The 25719-nt window shown below is 46.8% G+C and overlaps 1 protein-coding gene across 1 annotated transcript in view; it reads right to left on the reverse strand.

The window, feature by feature from the left end:
• Window positions 1-8484: 8484 nt before the first annotated feature.
• LOC110552451 (zinc finger protein 420-like) overlaps window positions 8485-25719 on the reverse strand; it is a 51282-nt gene continuing 34047 nt past the window's right edge. The window contains exons 10-15 of the mRNA XM_060383107.1: window positions 21280-21504; window positions 20874-21000; window positions 15080-15199; window positions 14477-14569; window positions 12570-12673; window positions 8485-11524 (exon numbers count right to left, since the gene is read on the reverse strand). Coding sequence (XP_060239090.1) covers window positions 10295-11524; window positions 12570-12673; window positions 14477-14569; window positions 15080-15199; window positions 20874-21000; window positions 21280-21504 — 1899 coding nt within the window. The 3' untranslated portion in view covers window positions 8485-10294. The remainder of the gene's footprint in view (window positions 11525-12569; window positions 12674-14476; window positions 14570-15079; window positions 15200-20873; window positions 21001-21279; window positions 21505-25719) is intronic.

Raw genomic sequence — 25719 nt, forward strand, 5'->3', positions numbered from 1 at the left:
CCTCTCCTTCCATCTGACCCTAGCCTATCAGGTCCCATCAGGACTGGCTGCATTGTCCTCCTCTAACGCCTGGTCGAAGAGCCAGCACTGAGTTCAGAGACAGTCCCTGTTCCCCTTACGAGGGAACCTACTTGGAGACTGAGCTGCCATGGGCTACATCTGAACAGGGGTTCTAGGTTATCTCCATGAATGGTCCTTGGTTGGAGTATCAGTCTCAGAAAAGACTCCTGGGACCAGATTTTTTGGTTCTGTTGCTCTCCTTGTGGAGCTCCTGTCCTCTCCAGGTCTTACATATATATTAAGAGGTTTTTGTTTTTTGTTTTCTTTTCATCTGATCAATATCTAATTGGACTCACAATTTGAATGACAGTGACCCTCATAGGCTCATGTTTGAACACCTGGTCCCCAGTTGGTGGAACTGTTTGGGAAGGATCAGTAAGTGTGGCCTTACTGGAGCTGCTGTGTCATTAGAGGTGGGTTTTAGGGTTTCAAAAGATTGCAACTATTCTCTTCCTCCTTGTGGGTCACTATGAATTCTCAACTATTGCTGAGGGGCCTCTTGGCTGTGTGACAGCAGGACTAAGGGTGGGGCTGCTCGCTAAGCATGAAGGTGACCACACGGAGTCTAAACCTCGGTTGTTCCCTGAATTCCGTGAAGCTGGTTGGGGCAAGATAACAAATTTCAGACCTGTGGGTAGACATTTCTGAAATTTCAGTCTGTGGGTAGAGCCACAGACCTGAAGTAACCTCGGCAGTAGAGACTCTGGGTCCTGCAGTGACTGCTGGGACCCTGAGGCGTCAGAACCCCATGCCCACATTGACCTTAGCAGCCGCCGGAGCCCAAATCGTAGAGTGACATTGGGTATACTGGAGAAACGCCGGGGCTCTGCCTTGACTGTTGGGTGTGTGGTCTGATGCCGTCTGTGTTCTAACATTCTAATTCTTCGGCTCCCTGAGGTCTGCGTGCTGTCTTATAAGAGCAGACACACATGTACCTCAAAATGATGTTTGTAACCTTGCCTAAGAAATTATTTCTGATTGGCTGAATAATTCTACACAAAAACAGGGCAGAAGGAAGGTTCATGGGCTTTGGGGGCAGAATTATCACAGGAGAGGGGGAAGGAGTGCAGAGTTGCCTTAGGATAACAAAGAACCGCGTGGGCTGGGAGGAGAAACTCCAAAGCTCCTCGTGAAGCGAAGTGGCCCAGGCGAAGAGCATAGGCGAGTATTTATGGAATCATGGGGGGGAGTAGCCCAGATAAGAATGATGAAGGCAGGGGGCATTGGATGGGGGTTGGGAAGCAATTAGGTAGCTTAGGGGCTAATATCTGCCCAGTCCTAGGGAAAACACGGCTATTCTAAGATCTATCAGCTGTCTGTATCTTTACTGATTTAACAGCGGTTAGATGATACTGCTGTAATAGTTACAGGTTTTAACAATAAACATGATTAGCCCAACATTTATATTTTCTGCAACACTTGATCTTTGACCATCTGGTGCTGGAGGCCAGATTACAGGGTGCTCAGGGTTTTATAGGAGCCAAAGACCCAATGTCCAGTGCACTCTTGTCCCACAGAAGCTAGAGGACCAAATTATAGGGTGGGTACTGTTTAGTACAAGAGTCTAGAAGCAGTGTGGGCAGTTTGTTCCAGCATGTGTCAATGTGTTCCTCTAGCTTCTTGAGAATTGGTACTGTTGCCAGGCTGGTGCTTCAATTGTGAATTGCTACCTCTGTCCTAACACCCGTGTCCGATCACCATTACATTGTACTGAATCAAAATGAAGTGTCAAGAACTTGTTTTCTGAATGTGTTATTACAACCTTCATGGAAAATCAGTTGACATTTTTTTTTTTTTTTTTAAGTTTTCCTTTGCTCTGACGAAATACCCACAGGAAACATACTATAGTGGAGAAGGGTTTAGACTCACCTATGGCTGTCAGTGTTTTACTTTGATACTTTGGTGGGGAAGAACGTCTTGGCAGGAACACATAGAGCCACCCACCTTACTAGAGCAGGAAGCAAGGAGAGAAGAGAAACTGACAAACCAATATCCCTGTAGGGCATTTCCGCATGGCCTCATTTGCTTCACTGGGATCTGTGCAATTATCACAGACTGGTGTCAAAAATTTTAACATCATGGCAGTTCAGTGTCCAAGTGGGTTACATAGTAATGTGAAGAGGGACTGCCTCTGACATAATCTGATTGGCCTGCTCTTTGATCACCTCTCCCTGAGGGGGGAGCAGCCTTACCAGGCCACAGTAGAGGACAATGCAGCCACTTTTGATGAGAACTGATAGACTAAGATCAGAAAGGAGAGGAGAACCTCCCCTATCAGTGGACTTGGGGAGTGGCATGCATGCAGAAAGAGGAGGGAGGGTGGGATCGGGAGAGGAGGAGGGAGGGGCTTATAGGGGGGGTACAAAATGAATAAAGTGTAATTAAAAAAAAATTAACATCGAGTCTTTGACATGGATCCAAAACTTAATACCAAGTACTCAGGCTTCTATATTCAGATTTTCCAACCTTTGCTTATATTTAAAGTTTCAGATTTTTGTAAACTTTATACTTGAGTTGTCCTAACCTGGTTAGAACAATAGAAAACTATTGCTCTGATGAACACCGTGGCCAGCAGCAGCTTGAGGAGGAAGAGGCTTCAACTCACAGAATGCAGTCCATTGTCCAGGGAAGTCAACACAGGAAATCAAGGCAGGAGTCTGGAGTTAGGAACTGAAGCTAAAGCCACAGAGGAATGCTTCTTACTGGCTTGCTCCCTATGACTTGCTCAGTCTGCTTTCTTGTGCCACCCAGGACCACTTGCCCATTGGTGGTGCCGGCCAGTGAGCTGGACCATCCAACATCAATCGTTATCCAGGAAAATGCCCCACAGTGTTGCTCAAATGCCAACCTGATGTAAGAGTTTTCTCAGCCACTGCTCCCCCTCCCAGGTAACTGTAGTTTGTGTCAAGTTGACAAACAACTAGCCAGCACATGAGAATTCTATTTACACCAATTTTGACTTCTGCCTCCTCTAACCACTTCCATGCTCCCCAGCTCTCTCTCTCAAAATTACATATTAGCAAGTTCCCTGTTAGCGCCTATGACCTCCCCAGGCTTGGGCTCCTGAATGCGTTTACAGTACCAGGCATAGATTCCCTTTTGTGAAGCAGGCCTCAAGTCCATCAGAGCTGTTCGTTGCTCACATAGAAGACATGCCACTCTTGTACTAGTGGGCCCTTCTTGATTGGCGGGTTGGTGCTGTAGTTTGTAGGTCTCACAACTGGATTAGGCTGTTGATGCCCCTTCTCCCTATCAGAAACCTTCAGCGCTTTCTAACCCCGTGAAAGCCATACAACAGTGAAAGCCATACAACATTTCCAACTCAAATGTAGCCAGTTTTTCGACTTGCAGTGCAGACTGTGTGGTATCTTTGGCAATAGGGTCTTATTAGCTAGTTCTGACTGGCCACCCAGAGTTTTTTGCGGGGCCCCTGAGTTCTCCCTTAACAAACAACTCACGCCTATTACTGGGATTTCTGTTTAGCATTTCATTGCTTCTAGGAGAAGCATTATTCAGCCAGGCAGGTCATCTCCCTTCAAGCCATTATTTGTATTGTCTTTTTAATTAGTTGCAAGGTGGTAGGTTTTCATACTTTCCCCCAATTGCCCCATTCCCTTCTCTGCTTTAAACATTTCCACCCCTCATATCCCAAGTCTACTTTCATTTCACCTGTTTTCTAGTATTCCACCTCCATTAAGGCACCCAGCACAGCCCATTTCTAATTCACTGATTTCCAGAAGTGCTCCAACTCACACACACAAGATGAGATACTAAAATCTAGGATCCATACATGAAAGAGGACACATGGTGTCTTAGGGTTTTATTGCTGTGAAGAGACAGCATGACCACGGCAACTCTCATAAAGGAAAACCTTTAACTGGGGACAGCTTACAGTTCAGAGGTTTAGTCTGTTATTGTGGGGTGGGGGACGGAGAGCATAGTGGTGTGCAGGCAGACATGGTGCTGGAGAAAGAGCCAGGAGTTCTCCATCTTGATCGGCAGGCAGCAGAAGCGAGGACTAAGCCACACTGGGCCCACCTCCACTCAGCTGACAATTTCCTTGCTGCACAAAAGCTCCGGAAGTGCAAGAAGTCCCACCTGCTGATGCCTTATTTCCAGTGCTACCGGGGTTCAAAGCAGATAGTCCTTACCTGTGCATGGAAGCATGTGCCATATCTCACTAGCAGTTTTGGAGAACCAGGTCTTACGTTGAGGTTCTTGACCCGTTTGGAGTGGCATTGTGTGAAGGGCAAGAGATACAGGCATACTATCTTCTCGAGTCCCTGAAGGTTGGAATCCAGGTTTCGCGCCATTGCCTGTTGAAAAAGTTTTTATTTTTCAGATGTATGTTTTCTCAAATGTACATTTGCTTCCTTTTCGAAAATCAAGTAGTTTCCTCGTGTGGGGGTGTATTGGCCTCTTCTGTTACACGTTGCTGATCTGCATGTCTGTTTTTGCAACAGCGATGTGCTGTTTTATCTGTCATATAATTTGAAATCAGGTGTGTGATACCTCCACATTATTCTTCGTTCTTATGATTGCCTTGAGTAGCCCCAGTCAGCTTTCACATAAACCCTAAGAATGTTTCTACATCTAGGAAAGGTAATCCTGGAGTTCTGTTTGGGACTATTAGATGTATAGACCGCTTTAGGTAGGATGGCAGTTTAGAAGATAACCCTTCTGTTGCGTGGGGCTCCCGATTTTCACTGCCTTACTCCGTTTCTACCTTCAATGTTTCCAATTCTTCATCATACAGGTCATTCTCTTCCTTGCTCAGGTTCACTCCAAGATACATGTTTAAGCTCTTGCAGATGACTTCTTTCCTGGAGGAGACCCTGTTCATCTCCGTGATGATATCTGGCTGCATTCGCAGAACTAATACTTCAAAACTGAACTAAGCTGGAAGTTTGCCTCACCTGGAGTGTTCCTGGCATCCCCGTCCTCACACCCACCCCCCAATCAAGCTCCTGGCCTCCACTTACCTTTTTTTCCTTGAGACATGGTTTGTCTGTGTAGCCCTGGCTGTCCTGGAACTCACTATGTAGGCGAGGCTGGCTTCAAACTCAAAGATCCACCTGCCTCTGCCTCCCGAGTGCTGGCATTAATGGTATCCAGTAGCACTTATTTTTTTTTAATATCTCCATTTTAAAACATTTTCCATGAACTTACATATGTGGAAAATGTCTCTGAGTGTGATGACAGCTTCCCTTATAGTGAGAACCTTATCAAGAAAAGGAAAGAGAAACCAAGGGTGGGGACAACTTTCTGACAAGCTGAAGACCTAAGTCAGGGTGGGCTCCTGGGAGGAGATGAGGGAGGCTCAAGCAGGGACTCCAAGTAGCAGAGGAGACTGAAGAGGGCAGCCTCTAACTAGGCTGGTCTCCTAGCAGAGGGGGTGAACACCAATCTACCCACAAACACCTTGACTCAAAATTTAGCCTGCCTAGGAGATGTGCAGGGATAAAGATAGAGCAGATAGAGCAGAGATTGAGGGAATGCCCAACCAACGCCTGGCCCAACCAAAGACCCACCCTATCAGAGTGCCAATCCCTGACACTATGAACGACACTCTGCTAAGCTTGCCGACAGAAGCCTACCAGAGTTGTCCTTTGAGAGTTAATGTGGCCAAGTGTATCCCTGTCAGGAGAAAGAAAGGGCAGGAAGCAAAGCAGAAAGCTGGGCTGCCCACCCACTCCCACTTCCCTGACCTCTGCCTGACACCCACGGTATCTGACTGAAAGCTATGAGGTGTCTCTGAAATCACCCATAGGCTTAGATTTTTCAAAAACCTACTTCATTTAAACATTTCTATCTCCTTTCCAACCCACTGATGAGAGGGGAGAAAGAAGGTTATTAGGAAAAGAGGGTTGAGGACTTTTTAGATGTAGTTCCTTGGGGCAATTCCACTCTTCATTGTCCAGATACCAACAGTCCAGTCAAATAGCAAACACCAAACAGCAACACGAATGAACAGAGGCAGATGTTAAGGAAGTAGGAATGGGTGGCAGGTGACAGGAGCTTGTTGCCTTGAATAGATAGGATCTTCGAAAAATGCTAAGCCAGTGCTCTTCATCTCAACCACACAGCAAGCTCCTCACCACAGAGCTGGAAGAGCCCTACCACCGAGACACAGACAGCCACATTTTCTAGACAGAGCCCTGCAGTATAGCCCAGGATGGCCTCAAACCTGGGAGCATCCTGCTTTAGGCTGCAAGTGCTGGGATTAAGTTGCACTGTACTGTAATAGAACTTCAAGAGTTGAGTTCTAAAATCATTTAGGAAATGAGCTAAAATTAGAGACTAGATATAAAACAAATGGAAATAGCATAAAGAAATGTAGGTTTCTCTGAACTTTGGATGGCTTCAATGGACATGAGAGGGCCCAGCTCACCACAGGTTGATGGTCCTTGGTGCAGTAAGAAAACACAGATCAAGCCAGTAAGCAGCACCCCGCCGTAGCCTCTGCTTCACTTCCTGCCCTGACTTCCCTCAGTGATGGACAGTTACCTGGAAGTGTCTTTTCCTTCTCAGTTGCTTTTTGGTCAGTGTTCTATCACAGTAACAGAAAACCCTATAGTAGGCAAAGTCCACGGTATTGATCAGTGTCATGATAGTATAGAACTTAATAAAGCACTTCCTTCAAGGGCAGGTAGGTACCCAGTAGTGTTGACATCTGGCTGTGGCAATCCATGACAGGGGTAGATGGGGATAGTGGAGATTCAAGCATCTCACTGAACACTGTTGGGGCCCTGGAAATTGTGGCTTATCTCCCACTGATGGGAACTGTTGCTGATGATGTATGTGGGAGTGGCAGGGTTTCTACTTCCAGAGTCCTCAAAGCCAAGGCTTGAGCTTCATCGCACAGTAGCAGTAGGCCAGCTCAAAATGCTGCTTGGCCCACACCCAAACAAGACTCTGTGTGATTAGCTGTAGGCTATGATTAATATATAGAGGTCAAAGGACAACTTGCCATCCAGTTCTCACCTACCCATGATCAGGAACCTTAGAATAATGACTACCCGTGGAAAAAAGTGTTTGGGTATAGCTCAGGACAGGGAAACATCAAGCATTACAGCCAATCCTGAATTTACCAGAAACTCTTGGGTTCTAGTTGTTTTTGTTGAGCTGATATGACCTTCTGAACACTCACCAAGGAATTCCTAGCTTCCATCTGGTGTGGCTGTTTACCTTAAGAACTTTTGGGCTACTTTGCTTGAAGAAGTTGAACCCTCTTTCCTACCCGACCCCTCAAACATAATCTTGGAGATTCTGCTCCTGGTACCCTAGAAAAGCTGCAGCTGTTTCTGAGCGGCACTTTCAGTGGAAACAATTAAGCGCCTGTCAGCACCCTTGGCCTTTCTCTCCATCCTGTGCATGTTCACCACCTCATCCTGGTCTTCCTCTATGTCCACGCCAGCATTTGCTGTCATTTGTATATCCAATGAGCCTTCCCGATGAGGTGACACAGAAACTTTTGTTTTTTTGAGACAGGGTTTCTCCATGTAACCTTGGCTGTTCTGGACTAACTTTGTAGACCAAGCTGGCCTCAAACTCATAGAGATCTGCCTGCCTCTGCCTCTCTGAGGCATGTCATCCATGTCCGAATGAGACAGAATCTCAAGAGTCCTTTTAATCTGCGTTTAAGGCCAAGGATGTTGATCAAGGTCTTGAGTCTTTCCTCAGCATCTAATTCTTGTGAGAACACGCCATCATTCAATTCCATTGCCCGTTTCCTTTTTAAATATTTATTCCCCTCGTTTGTTGCATATTCTAATAACTAATCCTGTGCATATGTGTAGCTAACAAATATCTCCCATTTTGGAGCTGTCTCTTCACAAACAGTTTGTTTTCTGTACAGAAGCTTAAGAGTTTCATAAAATACCATTTGTCAGTTTTTGGTTGGCCCCCATGGTGCTAGAGTTCAGTTCAGAAATATCCTACCTATGCTGGGTTGATGTGCACACACTCTTTCCTCTAGCAGTTTCAAGGTAGCAGCTCATATACAAAGGATTTTGAATAATTTTGAGTTGAGATTTTTGCAGAATAAGATATATAGATCTTTCATTTTCCTACATGTTCATATCCAGGATTCACACTATCAGTTGTTCAAGACACCAGCTTTTCCAGTATATACTTCAGATTTTTGTCATTGTTCTAGTGCAAGCCATTATGCTCTCTTGTTGGTCCACTGGGGCCCCTGCCCATTTCAACTGAACAAGTATACTGAAGGTAGAGATTTCAGCTGAACATATGCCTAAGTAATGAGTGCTTCAACAGCTCTTTCTTTTCAAAGTTTGGCACCCATGCTAGAATCTGCACTCAGTTTGATGCCTGTACAGCAGGCGCTGTTACCGACCATTGCATGAAGATATGCCTTATTTTCTTTTCCAATTGCTATGACAGAACACACCAATGAAAGCAGCACAGGAGATAAAGGTTTATTTTGGCTTACAGTCCCATAGAGTCGGAGAGTGTGAAACAGTTTGTAACAATGTATCCTTAGGCAAGAAGGACACAATGAGGGCTTGTGCTAAGAACACTTTTTCCTTTGTATACAGCCTAGGAAAAGGTACTACCCATGGTTGATGGGTATTCCCGTCTCAGTTACCTAATCAAGAGAACCCCTACAGGTATGCCCAAAGGCGTATCTCAAGTGATTCTAGATCTGACCACGGAGGATATTTAATTTAACCATCACAACACTATCGCTTGTCAAACTGACACCTAAACATACCATATTTTAGGTGTAACCTCTGATCCCTTCTCCCCAAAATCTCATGCTCATATTGTGAATGCAAAACATAATCCACTTTCTAAAGTCCTCATCGTCTTTACCAATACTAATGCTGTATGAAAGACCAAAATCCATAGCTATCTGGAGCTCAAGGCAATCTCTTGCCTGCAAGTTCCATACGATAGAAAACAAGTTTCTGACATAGAGCGGCACAAAGTAAAACTCTTTTTCCAAAAGAGAAAACTCAGGGAGCAGAGAAAATGGTTGGACCAAAATTCATAGCTCTGCAGTGGCTTCTCGGTCTGACCTCAGCTTCCACGAGCACCACAGAGCATGTGTGCATCTCAGCCTTGCATTTTCCATGTCTCCCAAACCATCCTCACGTGGCTGACACTGCTATGTATTGCCGCCAGGTTGAGAAAGGACCCAGGCATTTCCAACATGGACGTCTGTCTGCTGACCCTGGGAAAACTCTTTCCTGGGCAGTTGTCTCTAAAGAGCATTGTCAGGAAACCCTGCTGCTAAGGTCGAAGTGCACTATTACCTTGAACAGCCATGAGCTCAGTGCAAAATAGAGGGCTCCCTTTGTGGGTGAGGCTTCTTTTCTGCATACCTCCTACCTGAAGAATGTCATGTAGTCCTTAGAAAAATCACAGGTCCAAGACTGGTGCCCAATGACCTCAGGAATGAGGGAGAGTCACAGGGCATGGGACCCCTTCACTTTAGAATTCCTACTTTTGGGTGAACAGGCATAAAACAGTCCCAGAGGCCAAAGAGCCTCATGGCCAGGCTTATCACAGCAAGAACATTACTTCTCAGTAGCAAGTTGTCTTAATTTCTGTTTGTGGCTGCAATAACCCCAAAACAGGCAACTCCAGAGAGAAAAGATTTCCCCCAGCTCACAGCTCTAGGGTAGCGGCTGTCAAGGCAGGAGGTATATCCCATGACCTAAGGTAAGGACTTTATTTGAATTCCACAGTGGAGAAGTCACTGCAGCAGGAGCAAAGAGCTGAGAGATGACATCGCAGCAGAGCAAAGGAAGCAACACTGAAACCCGAAAGCAAGACAAGACTACATCACAGGAGCTGCCGGCCTCCAGGCCAGCACCAAGGGTCTTTCTCCCCTACAAAAGCTCAGATCCGGCTTTTGCTCTCAGCACTGTCTTCCTGGCTCCTACTACAACAGTCTGTTTACAAACGTCACATGCTTTCCTTGCCCAACCCTAGTCTTCCAATTCCTCCCCATAGACAATACCTTCAGGCTCTTTACAACAACGACCCCACTTCTTGTGTTGGGTGTAACACAAGAATCAACTTCTTCACTCTCCATTTGTGAAGCTTCTTGTCCGTGTGAAAGCCCTAAAGTACCCTGGGCGCTAGCGCTACAGAACTGTGGCCTGCACACACTTCACAGCCACATGATTTCCTGTTCAAATCCATCTCTCTCTGTTCTCGGGGCTCTCCAGCTGAGCTGTCCGCTGCCCTTACTTGAGGTTGAAAGCTATCCTGCGTTCTTTTCCACGTGTTCACGTTCCCTGAGACACAGGGAGTCTTGGCTCGCAGTAGAAAGCTTTCCCGCATCTGCTACATTCGAACGGCTCTTGCTGGAGTGAGCGGTGCTTTGGTGTCGAAGGAGGTTCGGCTTGCGGGAGAAAGCTTTCCCGCAGTCCCCGCATTCATAGGGCTTATCCCCCAGGTGGGTTCTCCCGTGCACGAGGAGCTGTGACTTATAGTAGAAATACTTCCCACATGCCGGACACACATACGGGTACTCATCCGCATGTACCATCCCGTGCAGCGTGAGGTGGGATCTGCAGTGGAAAACCTCTCCGCAGTCGGCACACTCGTAGCGCCTCTGGCCTGCGTGACCCCTCTCGTGCAGCGCCAGCTGCGGCCTCCGGTAGAAGGAGGCCCCGCACTCGCTGCACCGATGGGGCTTCTCGGCCGGGTGGGCCTTGAGATGCGCGGTGAGGTCCGACCGGCAGGAGAAGGCCTTCTCGCAAGGCGCGCAGGCGAAGGGCCTCTCGCCCGAGTGGCTCCTCCGGTGGCGGGTGAGGTGCGCCCTGTGGAGGAAGGCCCGCCCGCACTGCGGGCAGGCGAAGGGCCGCTCGCCGGCGTGGGCCCTCCGGTGGCGGGCGAGCCGCTCGCGGCAGGGGAAGGCCCGCGGGCAGTCGGCGCAGGCGAACGGCCGCTCGCCCGTGTGGGTCCGCCGGTGGCGGGCGAGGTGCGCCGGGCGGGAGAAGGCGCGGCCGCAGTCGGCGCACGCGTGGGGCCTCCGGCCCGCGTGCACCCTCCGGTGCTGAGCGAGGGCCGCCCTGTGGGGGAAGGCGCGGCCGCACTCCGCGCACGCGTGCGGCCTCTCGCCCGTGTGGAGCAGCCGGTGCCGGGCGAGGTTTCGCTTGGTGCGGAGCGCCCGGCCGCAGGCCTCGCACTCGTAGGGGCCCCCGCTGGGGAGGGCCCCCTGGCGGCCTGGAGGTCCCGGCTCCGCCCCGCGGCAGCCTGCGCGCGCACCGGGCCTGCCGGCCGCAGGGCCCTCCCCGCCCTCCCCGCCCTCCCGGCCTCCCTTCCCGCCCCGGGGCCTCCGATGGGACTCGGAAGGAAGAGCCACCTCTGGGGTGTGAGGCCTCTGGCTCCCGGTGCGCCGAGAGTTCTGACGGAACGTCCTCCCAGGAGCTTCGCTTTCACAGGATTTTGACCCTTCATGGACCTTCTGCTGCGCCTTTAGCTCTACCTGGAAATAAAAGAATTTGTTCTATTTCTCATCCCTAGAGACAGGCTCCTGTCCTGGCTTAGGTTCTTGAGGCTCTGTGGGGTGTGTTTCCCCAGTCATATTTCCATTTCTCATGCATACACACCTTGCATGCGGAGTCCAGATTTACAGCACCGAGTCCTGACTACCTTAACAGTGGTTACGTCACTTCACACGGTCCCTGCCTTAGACTACACATGTAAGTGTTGCATATTACTGAATTTACCATAACGTTTTCTTGTTGTTTTGGCTAGTTTTCCGAGACAGGGTTTCTCTGTGTAGCTCTGACTGTCCTGGACTCACTTTGTAGACCAGGCTGGCCTCGAACTCACAGAGATCCACCTGCTTCTCCTCCCCGAGTGCTGGGATCACAGGCCTGTGCCACCACGCCCAGCTTACTGTAATATCTTTGAAATGAAACTTCCTATGTATCAAATTTGTTGAGTGAGAGGATACCCCCCCCCCCGGGCCAAACACACCGAAGCGCGCTGTTCTCATGGCAAAGAAGACATGCAGGATACAAGAGAGCTTTGCCAGCTGCATTAAAAGCTGAGTTATTCTCCACTCTGTAATTTCTGAGGCCACTCTGTAACATCTAGAGACACAGCACATTCTTGCCCGGGTTAAGCGTTTTGAGTGTGGGGAAGATATGAGCACATCCATGCTCGTGCACATGTGTCGTCTGTTTATGTGCAAGTATACATGCACACGTGTGTTTGGGAGTGGAGACCAGAGGTTGACATGTAGGGCCTTTCCCGATCTCGACCTTACGTTTTGAGAAAGGGTCTCCCAGTAAAGGTGAAGCTTGCTGACTGGATAGTTTAGAGGTCCAGATGTCCTTTCTCATTCTGCTGGGCACCGGGATAACAGCTGCCTCTGGCCACACCCAGCTTGAAACATGGGTGCTGGTCCTTGTGCTTGCAAGGCCACACTTTACCCACTGAGCTCACGTGCCCGGCCCGCCACGCATAAAACTCTCTTTATGGTCAGGCTTAAGTTAAGTGTCCCAATTTAACGTTTTACTTACAATCTTTTCATTTGATGCCTTGTTTTGGGTGGTTCCGACTTGCCACAAATACGTCTTGTGATTTTTCTGGCTGGTCACCATCGGGGTAGTCAATACATGAACATCTAAAATTAGATTTAAAATATCCCCATTTATGAATCACACTTCAGTCTTTTTTATGCAACTCCACACATATAAAGCCACCTATAGCATTATCTCTTTCACACGTGAAATGGACTTCTTAAGTAGCTAGACACAGGATGTAGACATAGGTAAATGTTCTCTCTCCTAAGTAGCAATATAGGTTAGAGAAGAGATTCCTACATACGTGTTTAAAGTGGTTGACGTCACCCTGGGCAAAAGCAATAGAATACTCCTTAGGGTTGGTGAGGAAAGCGTCGTCTTCCTCCAAAAGGAGAAGACACCCTCTCCCAACTTCTCCCTTCACTCCTTGTTTTACATATCTCCTTCACCTTCTAGACTGCTGCGCTTTCTAAAATGACAATAAATATTTGTATTAAAAATAAAATAGGCAGCGGCTCATTGTGCAAGTGCAACTTTCGGTGCGTAGGTGAAAATTTCAAATAAAAATCTGCGTACACTGGAAACAGGGTCTCACTTGGTCCCTCTAGCTGGCCTAGAACTTGCTCTGTAGCCCAGGATGGCCTCTGCCTCTGCTTCCTAAGTGCACCACCACACCCTCAAGTGCAAAATTTTAAGGCCTCATTTCCAACATATTAGTTATACGACACACACACACTCTCCCAGTTGGTTCATCGCTCCTGTGGAATCCTCCCAATTTTACTTTTGTGGTTTTGACTTTAATTCCACATTCAGTTCGTGGTACAAAACACATACTTTCCATTTCAATTCTAACATATTCTGCTTGACAGAGTGCCCTTCCACCATGTTTCTGAAAGACCATGGCCTGATTCTTACTGATGGCTGAGTAACACACTTTTACATGCAACTCATCCATGAGTCTAATGATGAGGACACACTCAGATACCATCCCCTGGCAATTGTGGGTAATTTCTCAGTAAACATGGGCCCATGTGTTTACCTCTACTCTGTCCCTTACTTTAATTCCACCACGCATACAGATGGGTGAAGGACACCTGCCCCATAACGGTAGTTCTATATTTCATTTTAGAAAAAAAAATTAAAAAATAAAAATAAAAAAGATCCTGAGGGAATGGAGAACTGCACATTATTAACAGTGTGAAGCTTTTAAGTTTTAAAATCATCATTATTCTGTGTGCAAGGTTAGGGTGAATATAGGCCTACACAGAGCCTTGATCTTGTTGTTTTGGGGTTTGTCATGTCTCCTCATGATGTCCTGGGATGTTGACATCAACTGACATAACCTGGCACTTTGAGGCATGCCCTTCACTTATTAAAACATTGATTCACAAATGTTCCGGGCACATATACCTATATTTGAGATCCCTGCATCACGAGACAGCACATAAAGTTTCATGATGAGCGGCCTTACTTCGGCTTCTCACATGCTTCAAAGATTATAAGAAAACCTAATGCTGATTTCTTTCACATCCAGTTTGTTTCAAATATTTTCTACCTGTGCAGTCTTCATTTTCATTAGTGAGATCTCTTCTAAAAGCAAACGAGAGCAGGTGTTTGTGAGAAATTAGTTGGCTCGGGTATGCCTTGCTATGAAAGCTGCAGTGACTGATAGTAAGGGCTGCTGTTGAAAAACAAGCACAAATGTCTCCCTTCACGTTAGAGGCTTTTTGGTTTACCAAGCTAATTCGCAGCGGACACTTTCCTCATGCCAGTGTTTACTCTGGTAGAGAGACTTATTCATCAGCAGTGGGTTTAGATAAAAGTCGGCGAAAAAAGCTCAACATGGCAAGAGCTGATGAACTTCCTTCTTGCTGACCTTCCATGTTCAACATGCCTCTACTGACCTGGGAGGCTCCTGCCCGAGGCTTCTGCCACATCCCACGGCCCAAGTCCATGCTCCAACTTGATGATCAGCTCAGGTTTGGTCAGACAGTGCCCTGAAGGTGTGAAATAATAGACAAATGCTGCTGAGTGCAGGTCAGGTCTATAAAATAACAATTAGCTCCAATTCATAAATGGTGCTATAATCGGTGATTTAAAAACCTTTATCAGAGCTTACTTTTTCTTTGATAACCATCTTCAGGGTCATTAAACTGCATATTAGCCTGATGTGATGGTTTTGAGAAAACAGAAGTGGTAGGAAGGCACAATGAAATAGAAAGACAACACATATGGTATTTAGGACAAACTGAAGATGAGGACGTGATCATAAAAAGGCTGGTCTGTGAGGAGACAGCGTTCTGTAGGCCACAACACAAACACAACTCACTGGAGCCATCCTTGAATGAGAAAGCCTTCCTCCTGGGTGAGTGGAACCATCAGAATTTGGAAGCTACCATATAGATCACACAAATGGAAGAGCTCAGGTAGGCACATCAGTGTTTACAGCACACCCCAGTCTGATCGGCTTCCTCAATCAGCCCCTCTTGGGCCCTGCAAATCCTTACCACACTGCAGAAATTCTTGACTAGCTTCAGGCGTCTGCCTGATCCCCTGTGAAATGTGAGCACTGTCTGAAGTGGCCACTCTACTGGCTAAGCCAGACACCAGGAAGTACCAGCGTTTCCCTTCAAGAAAGGATTGACAAATTGTTAAGATGTATGAGGCCCACACACAGGCTCTTCTCATGGAGTTGGAACACCACAAGAGACAGGAATGGTTGCCCAGAAACATGGTATGAAGTTTTAAAGTTAACTTTATGAAGACAAAATCCAACTTTTGTAAGAACCATAAAATATTTTCAGATAAATGACTGCAAGCGAGTACTTTGATTAATAAAAATAGCTTACAAAAATTTTAATTTTACACATATTTTGTAAAATATTAAAATTTATTTTATCGAACTAAGAAAAATTTATAAAGAGCCAACATGGCATACACTTTCAAATGCTGCCTCTAAGTAGGAAACGGCTCCGAATATTCTTGAGGATGAGTAGTACAGCCAGAACACATGGTCACAACCAGATATTAAACAGTATTAAATGGAAAGCAATCCCTCGCCTACTTCTTAGGGAGCTCCCCCGCTTCTTGTGCTTGGAAAAAGGAGGAGGGCAAAAGCATTTGCGCTAGTTTTTAAAAGCTGCTTAGTATAGTGGGCAGCACTCTCTGGAATGGGATGGTTTGACCATCGTTGTGACTGTAGTACCAAATACAAAACAGGACTTTGAAGTTTGTACATGATGTATGTGGTCATCTACTCCCCTCCTCCCAGCATATATGCATATGTAAACATAAACATGTATGTACACATGTAAACATAAGGCTTGAGCCTGAGTGGGGAAGGCGTGTGCTGTTGCTAACCCTGCTTCCTTATTTTCAGCCAGATTGCCTAACTATAGTTAGCAAGGACCAGCGGGGCACAGCACAGGACCTCAGAGCACACCGCCCTCCACCACGCTAGGCTAAGTTGCCAAAAACAACCAGGGATCCGGTTAGAAATCTCAATCATTCAAATAAATTTTATACTGCCTTGTTTTTAATCTTAGAGAAGTATTTGTCATGACACCTTAAAACCATGCAATTTCCTCTCATTCCTCTTGCCTTTGGCTTTAATAGTTGTTTGCAACCAGCACCAAATACTTGATTACAGCTAAGTTTACGGAACTCCACTTTAAATCTTTATAACTCTGTCAATTTCATAGCTTTTCAGCTGTAACTACATGTGTTGTGAAGATGTAAACATGTTTTATAGTTTTCCTAAATACAAGCACACCAGTTAGGAATCAGTTTGAATCATTGATAAGATTTTGTGTTTGATTTTATATAACAAGCTTATTAATTTTTTTTTGGGGGGGGAGAGCCAAAAGCTTGATAGAGGAAGAACTCAATTCATGAACAAGGGGTAGGGGAGTAAAATTCTAAAAGATTCCAAAGTCACCGAGAAAGCAAATATTTGGGGCTGGGAGATGACTTCGTGGGTGAAAGGGCTGTGCAAGCAGAAGGACCTGACTCAGATACCCAACACCAAGCAAAAACACACGGCACATGCGTTTGTAAGCAGTGCCCCTCTGGGGAGACAGGAGACAGAGAAACAAGTTCCCAGCAATCTCCCAGGCCAGCTGACTGAAAACAGCACGAAAGCAAAGAAACCCCATCTCAAGGTGTAAGACCAGGACAGATATCCACAATTTTCCATGGATCTCCATGTACATATGCATGGTAGATAATACACCACAAAAAAAAAAAAAAAAAAAAAAAAAAAGCCTTAGGAATGTTCCAGAAGAAAAGGGAAAAGACATTGCAATATCCAGGATATTGGGAGAGACATGAGCATCCAGGTCCAGGAAGCTGCAAGGGAACCTAACAGACCTGAGCAACAATGACCCTGCCATATACAGTGAAACTGGAAAACTCCAAGACAAACAGAATCTAAGTACTTTCAGAGGACAGGGTAATGATACCGTCTGGAGGAACAGCCAAGATTTTAGCTGTTACCACAGACACGGGCATCACAAACGTTCTCCAAACTAGACAGGAATCAATTAACAGATGTGGCGTTCCTAATGAACAGAGGTGTCAAAGTTCTCAACAAAACCGGAAAACAACACATGGAAAGGGTATAAGCGGCCAGGTGCGGTGGTGCATGCTTTCAATCCAAGTACTTGTGAGACAGAGGCAGGTGGAGCTCTGTGAGGTTGAGGCCAGACTGGTCTACAGAGCAAATTGCAGGCAGCCAGCATTACACAGAGAAACCAGCCTCAAAAGACAAACAAACAAAACAGGGAAGATTATAAAAAAAGTCTCATATGTGTTTCATCCCAGGGACCCCACTATAACAGGCCCTGAGATCTCAGCACAACTGACTCCATGATGGAAGTGCCTGCCATTCAGGCCATAAATCTCCTCACATAGACAGGACTGCCAGCCAAAACTAAAGCAAAGGCCCGATCCATCAAAGCCCATAGTTCTGGGAAAGCCTCTAAAGGTATTAACCTTGCTTTTAGGCTTCTGCAGTTCTGCTTCTGCCTAACTGCTCTTGTTAACTGAAGCACACCAACCCAGGATATGGTTTTTGTGCTTAAAAGCTCACCCTGAGAAAGGCTCAGGGCTGCACTGGGACCCTGAACAGACAGGGTAGTTGCCAGCCCAACTAATAAAGATGTTCTAAACCATGCCCGAGCAGTCTTCTCTGGCGAATACCCCACAATACCACACGCACCACACATAAATTTGCAAGTTTAAACCACCACATTTACACGGTGGACAGAGTCATGTGAACGCCACCATAGAAGCATACGCACACAGAGCTGTTTAATACCGTACCCACCTTCACATAAGCTCTCCACGCGTCAGATGACTATCCCCCCCCACACAGCCCACAGCAGAAGGGGTGGAGAAAGCACACGTTTCCTGTCAGGCCTGGAACACGAGAAGGATGTGCTCTTTCCAATACAGCATCGAGGTCTCTAGACACGTGTATCTGATAGTGAGAGACAAAGGCCACGAGGACCAGAGAGATGTCTCATTGACTCCCAGCATCCACATGACGGCTCTCATTAGCTATAACTCCAGTTTCAGGGGATCCAGTGCTTTTTCTGGCCTCCTCAAACACCAGGCCTGTATGTGGTACATGATGCTACACTCAGGCAAAACAACAAATCCAAAAAAAATTTTTTTAAGTAGAAAGGAGAACACAACAGTGTCCTTATTTAGAGAGCAAAGGATGCTATGTAGAGAAAGAATTAAGGTCTTTAAAACCCTGTGTGTGAGGGGGGTGGATGATGACAAGATAACAGGTTACAAAACACAAACGCAAAACACCAAAAGCCACACCTCATATGTTCATGAAGAACGAAGCTGCAGAGAAATGCAGAACTCAACCCCATTCAAAGTGGCCCCTGAAGACATTTTAAAGTCTTTTCTTAGCCGGGAGTGGAAACCCATCCCTTTACTCTTCACACTCAGAAGCATGAGCACCTCTATGGAGAAAAAAAAAATAAAAGAAATCCACTTATTAAAATGGTTCAGTAATTTTATTTTTTATTGCCATTCTGGGGATTGAATATAGAGTCTTGGACATATTAGAAAGCTGTTTACCACTGGGCTATAACCTCAACCTATTTTAAAAATTAACTAACCAAGAAGTAAAAAAAATAGGACAATGAAATAGAAAATAAGCTAAAGATGACACAGTCCCTTGAAACAATGGAAAGGTCCTAGCATCCAGAACTCTACCATACGGGAAATGCTATGATGGTGAGGCCAGCTTGGGCTACGTAAATTTAAGACTATCCCAGGATACAGTGAAATCTTGTTTCACAAAACCAAGAGAAGAAAAATCCCAAAACATTGCATTCCAAGTTTGTGGTTAGAAGAATAATGTTCAGATCCATAATAAAGCTACAGTCAATGAAATCACAATCTTAATTTCAATGACATTCTTCATTGAAGAAAAGGACCAGAAAAGGATATCCTTAACGATATCTCAATGTCTCAAGCCACACACAGAAGCACCAAAGACTCAAATTGTGTAAACAACCTTGATCAAAACAAACCTAAAGCCTTTGCAATACCAGCCTTCAACGCTTTCTCCAGAGATAGGAACCCGAAAAGGCAAGGTCCCGGGAGACGCACAATGGGCACTCTAAATAGAAAATCTGGTGCTAAGATTTTAACACCTGGTGCTAAGCTTTGGAGCTACCATAAGAGAAAAGCTGTGCCTCCAGAGTGCTGGGATTAAAGCTGCACCACCACACCCAGCTGGCTATCAACCCTGAGCTCCTTTCAAAGAAACTCTAGGCAGATAAAATACTTCCCTCTCCAGGGGGAAAAAAAAAAGTGGGGGGGAGCGATTTTAAGAAGTTCAAAGGATCCACCCAGCAGTCAAATTCCAGGGGCTGGCAGTGGTGGATCTCTTGCTAATGTCACGGCCGAGGGGATTCAGGAAAGCTCAGGGAGAGCACGCTATCAGGGCCGCCAGGAAGCAGAAAGGGCCGAGCCAGCGGCTAAGAAGAGCTCCCAAAAGAGCAGCACCCAAGCGGGAAAGCAGGAGCCAGCAACAGTGTTTACTCCGCCCATTAGTGGAAAGGACTAAATCGGTAAACTCTAAAATAAGCCAACTAAGAACAAAACCACAAGCGAAGGCCAGCTTTTACTCCTTTTAAAACATTTGTCGATTTCCGGCTCTCAACTGAGGCCGTGTGGCCGTCTGGTCCCAGGGCACGCCTTTTTCAGGTGTCTGAGTCAACCAAAGGCAGTGAAGGAGTCCAAGAAAGCCGCCCCCAGATAGAACCCCAGTGTCACCAGGACCCTGAATAATTAAAATATCTTCAGGAGTCCATGTTGCAAGAAGAGAAGGTTAATGGCCTAACCCCAGAGGAAGAGCTTGCCTGCGGGGAGAGATTTTTCTGTTCAGATTCCCATCATTGCTTCCTGGCTTTTGTTTTATCTTTTCTGTAAAGCTGTAAACAGGAAAGGCAAGGGAACCTAAGAATGTAATCCCTAGGCACTGCGGGATAGTAGAAAAACAGGAACAGAAGCAAAAATGAACACATGGGATGACGTCAAGGTCAAAATCCCCTATACCAAAAAGCAAGCAATTCAAAGAAGACATCAGCATTGTTTCTTTTGTGAGGTCTCAGCTGTCCTGGACTCCGTAGACCAGGCTGGCCTGGAACTCACAGAGATCCCGCTGCCTCTGCCTTTCCAAGTGCTGGGATTACAGGCATGAGCCACCGAGTCTGGCTTAAAAACACGGTTAAAACACTCCTGTAACAAGACATTAATTTCCACGACACGTGAGGACACTGAACACCGCAACAGCAGGAAGGGCCTCTAAATTTGTAGCGAATGGATGTTTACTCTGTATCTTCCCCAGAAAGGTCAGAGACAGAGTGAAATGTGCGCACACACACAAGCCCGTATGTTATCCAAGCTCCAAGAAGGAGAGATGACAGCTGCGGAAAGACAAATGGGGATGGAGAAATGAGTTTATTAGCTATGGAAGAAACGAGTAATTTACGCTCTACAGAACAGCAATGCACATATGACTGAGAGCCACTAAGTCCTTCAAAATATCGCGGAAAGAAATTTAAATGTTCACAATAGGAAGAAATAATGCCCTGCTGATGAACCTATCTTTTACCTTTATGTGATCAGTACAAAAAACGATATAAGCGCACTGCAAAACCGCACACTGTTCTCAAAAACATGCATCCTGTCCTGTTACAATGTGTCCAGTGAAGTGAGTAATACAGAAGAGGAAAGTAACGGTTGCTGAGAGTCCTCGAGACGCGGCCTCACCCAGGAAGAGAAGGCTGCGGTAGTTCTCCAGCATCACGTCCCTGTAGAGGCTCCTCTGGGCCGCGCTCAGCTCCTGCCACTCCTCCCAGGTGAAGCGCACGGCCACGTCCTCGAACGACACCAACCCCTGAAACGACACGTTTCTCTTCAACCCAAGTCTTCAGCTTTTGGAACGGAATGGGGAGGCGGGGGCGTGCTAGTCTGTGCATGTGTCCTACGGTCTTACAGCGTTTGGTTTGTCTCACGAGAGAGCGGAAGACCAGCGCCAAAACCCGCTAATGGAAGGATCCCAACACAGACGGGGTTCTAGGGCCCTGGGGGACGGAATAGAGCCTGACGTCCCAGGGCCAGGATCGTCCGGGCCCCAGGCTGAACACCCCAACCGCAGATGTGGAATCTCGGGAACCGGACGGCGGGAGCCCTCGGAGGCAGAGATCGGGGGACCCAGGGGCACAGACAACGGAGAGCCAAGGGCCAGGTTACAGCCTTCCCGCCCAGCACGACACGCGCCCGGGACCAGGGACGCACACGCCCGGGGCCGGAGCCCGTCCAGGCCGCGCTCCACAGCGGGGCACCTGCCACCGACGCACCATTTCAGGATTCCTGGACCCCCGGAGTCCTCGTTGCGGTTCTCAAGCGGGAAAAGGGTGACGAGGCGAGACGCAGACCTTCCCGGGACTTGAGGGCTCAGAGCGCACACACGCGGACAGGGCGCAGGGTGGAGAGCGGACGGCTCGGGTGGCGCCGGTGGCCAGGTGGAGGTCACAGGACTGGAAGCCCGCCCTTACTCTCTGTCTGTGTGTCTGATTGGACATCCCTCATCTCCCCCTGCCCCCAAAGCCTCGGAGACAGGGCTTCCTGTCCCTCCTTCTCAGATCCTAAGCGACAGTAAAGGTCACCAGTCATAGGTGAATTTGAAAAGATCGACAAGTTCTTGACTGCAGGTATTTTAAGGCAGGACTTCCTGTGGCGAAACCAGCCCCAATCTCATATACACATGGAACCTTCCAGTTAAGATTATACATGTATTATATAAGATTATACATGCATTAAGATTATACATGATGGCCTAAAAGGTGTAGGCCACTGTTAATCCCACAGATCCGAGGAGAACGCCCACTGACCCAAATCATCAGGGCCAAATCAATTAAAGCAAGCTTTTTTTATTCACGTGCGCTGGCTGTCTGTCCCTAAAGGCAGGGTTCAGAAGATCAGCATTGGACACGGGGAAGGTTGGGGGTTTAGCGGTCAGGCTTACAAATGGGGGACTTGGCACGCAAACAGGCAGGGTTACAGAAGCGGAACTTGAGCACAAACAAAAGTCACAAGAGGCTGGAGAGATGGCTCAGAGGTTAAGGACACCAGTTGCTCTTCCAGAGGTCCTGAGTTCAATCCCCAGCAAGCACACGGTGGCTCACATCCATTTATAATGAGATCTGGTGCCCTCTGTGGCGTGCTGGTCACAAGAACACGGCCACTACAACCTTTTGAAACAAAGGCGTGACTGCCTTTCCTGGGACAGGCAGTACAAAATGTTTGTAGTTAAGGTTACAGGCGGGGAGAGGGCAATCCTTGAGAAACAGGTTCAATCATAAACGGGAATGAACCTAGGTTGTCTTTAGTGTAAAATGGCTTTCAAGCCTAAGATGGAGGCAGATTGGTTAAGAATGTCTTTGTAAAAGTCATCTTTATGATTCATAAAAATAGATGTTCATTTAGTATGCGATAAACGTACTTGAGATAAAGTTTAAGAATCTGCAGCATTGTTCAACACTATACATGATCAAGGGTTAAGTATTTTAAGTCTTAATCATTCTTGGTAAATAGAGTGTAAGTGAACAAATTTAAATTTTTTTTTATAACAAATGATGTGGATTTTCCCCCAGCTACACAAACTCCACTGTCAAATGAGCTAACAGAATGTTGAAAAACAAAACAAAACAAAAAACTGAGAGGCTATTTTCTGCCAGGCCGGTTCCATTTCTGCGCTTGCTGGTTTAATGCCGCAGTCTTGCAGTGGAATATGTCTGAATGTGAAACAAGCGTGAATTAGATAAACAGGGACGAGGCGTGGACGTGTTTAGCTAGTGTCAGGCGCCATGAAAAATTAAAATTAAATTAAAATTTCTTTACAGTGTGTGAGTGCTCTATCCGCATGTACACCTGCATACCAGAAGAGGGCATCAGACCACTGTACAGATGGTTGTGAGCCAACATGTGGTTGCTGGGAACTGAACTCAGGAAGAGCAAAACAGTGTTCTTAACTGCTGAGCCATCTCTCCAGCGCTCAGGAGCTGGTTTTAAAAATCTCTTCAGGCTCTCTGACCATCTCCCCATAGCGGGTGCAGCCCTGCCAGGCCTCAGAGGAAGACAATGCAGCCAGTCCTGATAGGCTAGGGTCAGATGGAAGGGGAAAAGGACCTCCCCTATCCGTGGACTAGGAGAGGGGCATAGGGGGAGAAGAGGATGGTATTGGGAGGAGACTGAGGGAGGGGGCCACAGCCAGGATACAAAGTGAATAAATTGTAATAAATAGTAATTAATAAAAAATATTTTTTAAAAAATCTCTTGTCTTCTGGTTTTCTTTGGAAGAATGGACATAAGCAATTTCATCTCTCTGGTTTGAAACAAGGCTCATTACCAAGCCTATGCTGACCATGTTCTGCCCAGTTCATGAACCCCAAAAGACCAGGAATAAACAGACTCCGCTGTAAATTCATGAGGTTCTTTTTATTGTAAATTACAAGCTGCAGCTTGGGCCCACAACCCCTACTGCTGAAGTGGTGGGAGCTGAGTGGGCCGTGCCCAGGTTAGTTGGGTGATATATAGATTCTGGTCCCTTCCAGCATGCCCAAGGCAGGGGCAATTCCTGCCTGGCAAGCATCTATTGGTCAAAATGCTGCATTTTTAATTGATTGGCTATAGGAAGGTCCCCAGACCATTAATGACCTGGTGTCCCTCCCAAGGGGGATGGGCCAGTTTCCTAGCAACTGTATCTCTAGTGGGTGGGAAAAGAATGCAGTAAGGCGGTTCTTCCCCTCAGGGCATTACTGGACTTCCCCACCCACCTAGTTCAGGCCTTAATTAATAATAGCTGCTGATTTTCGATCTTTTGGTCTTTCAACCTCAAACTTCCCTCCTCCTGTTTCAGTGCTGGGATTACAGCCAGTGCAGCTTCTCTGACTACAGCCCTTGTCTCTGAGCAATGTTTTCTGCTGATTCATCCTGCTTGGTCTGACTTGATTCCTTACTTGCAATAACCACTGTGCCCCTGCTCAATAAGCCTCCCTGTCCCGGCATCTGAAATTTAGGGGAGCCTTTGTGCTCAGAGGGGGAAGTGAAGAATGTACTTGAAAGGTGATGAGCCTGGACTATAGGAGCTGCCTGGGTTTCCATTTCTAAAGGGGGCAGCACAGGCAACAGCACAAGAAAACTCAGTGTCAGCCAGCGTCCCTATGATCTCCAACTGGAAAGCGTTTGGGCAAAGGTTTTCTGTCGCAGAGAGACCTATGAGTGTGGAGGGAATAAATGAAGTCTCTTTAATTTGCCAAAAAAAAAAAAAAAAAAAAAAGGTATGCACAGATAAGTAAATTTAGTCCTTAGTCAGAAATTCTGGCCTAAGGTCCCAGGGAGGGCTAGGGACAGTGCCTCCCAGACTATACCTACCACCAGTGGCCCTCGTCTTCCTGGGCACTTCCGGGTGACTGAGGATTGCCAAACCTATTGCAGGTTACTATGAAGAAAAGACATATATGCAAACATCTCACTTTGTTTTAAAATGTGAGTGTGTGTGTGTGTGCATGCACACATGTGACAGTGTGTGTCCTTTGAAAGACAGTCAGGGCTCTTTAACTGCTGAGCCACTGTTCTAGCCCCATCCTTGCTCAAATAAAGCATTTCTGTGTTCCTCACACTATAGAGAATAGAACGGGCTGAGGAGTTCGGAGGATCAGACAGTCACGGACAGGGAAATCATGTGTGAGGCGTCGGAGAGCTTCCAACGCCTGGTTCTTTTCCCTCAGATGACGCGTCCTCTCCTGACACACAGACCCCTAGGGGGTCAGAGAAGCGGGAGAGTGAGACTCAGTGAAAAGATACACAGAATAAACGATTTTATTTCAACCCAAAGAGGGACCCCTGATGGGATACAAGCAAACATGACGCACATGTCGTGAATGAAGTGAGAAAAAATGAGAGAAGCTGATTGTTTAGTGGACTGGACCACAGCCTCTAATGAAAGCAACTGGCTGAGGGTTTGTGTGTTTGTTTTCACCTACTTCGATAGATTATGAATACCCAAGGTGGATCTTCCTTTGTGCCACCAACTTTGAAGGCTAGAAACATTGCTCCTTGGCATTGAAAACCACAGTTTTTCAGCAGTGAGTTCTTAGCCTCAAAAGCTTAAGGTCTGGTTGTGCTCACCAGCGTCTGTATCTTCGAGTCAGTCAGGGTTTTGTTGTTGTTTTATGACTGGCAATGTTTTGGGGGCGGGGAATGGGTCTCTAGGGGATGGGCCTGGGGCTCTCATTGCACAGCTTGTTTGTTGGAACTGCCTCCAGAATCCTGTGGCTTCATAACCTCTGGTGAAGAGTTTAAGTTAGCCTGGGTGACTCCATTTTGAAATGAGGAGCTTTCTTGACCAGGAGCTGAACTCAGGTACCAGGACATATCACAGAATATGCACTTGGCAAAAAACAAAGTTAACTTTCCTAGCAACAGCCTCCAGGAAATGTCACAGAATAAATACTTGGTAGAAAACAGAGACAATCTCCCTGGCAATAATTAATGAGAATCGGTTGGGAGAATTCTCCCCAATGTTCCAGATGTAGTTTAGAAGAATGGCAAT

Source organism: Meriones unguiculatus, chromosome 1 (genome assembly GCF_030254825.1).
Source record: "Meriones unguiculatus strain TT.TT164.6M chromosome 1, Bangor_MerUng_6.1, whole genome shotgun sequence".
NCBI classification, from domain to species: Eukaryota; Metazoa; Chordata; class Mammalia; order Rodentia; family Muridae; genus Meriones; species Meriones unguiculatus.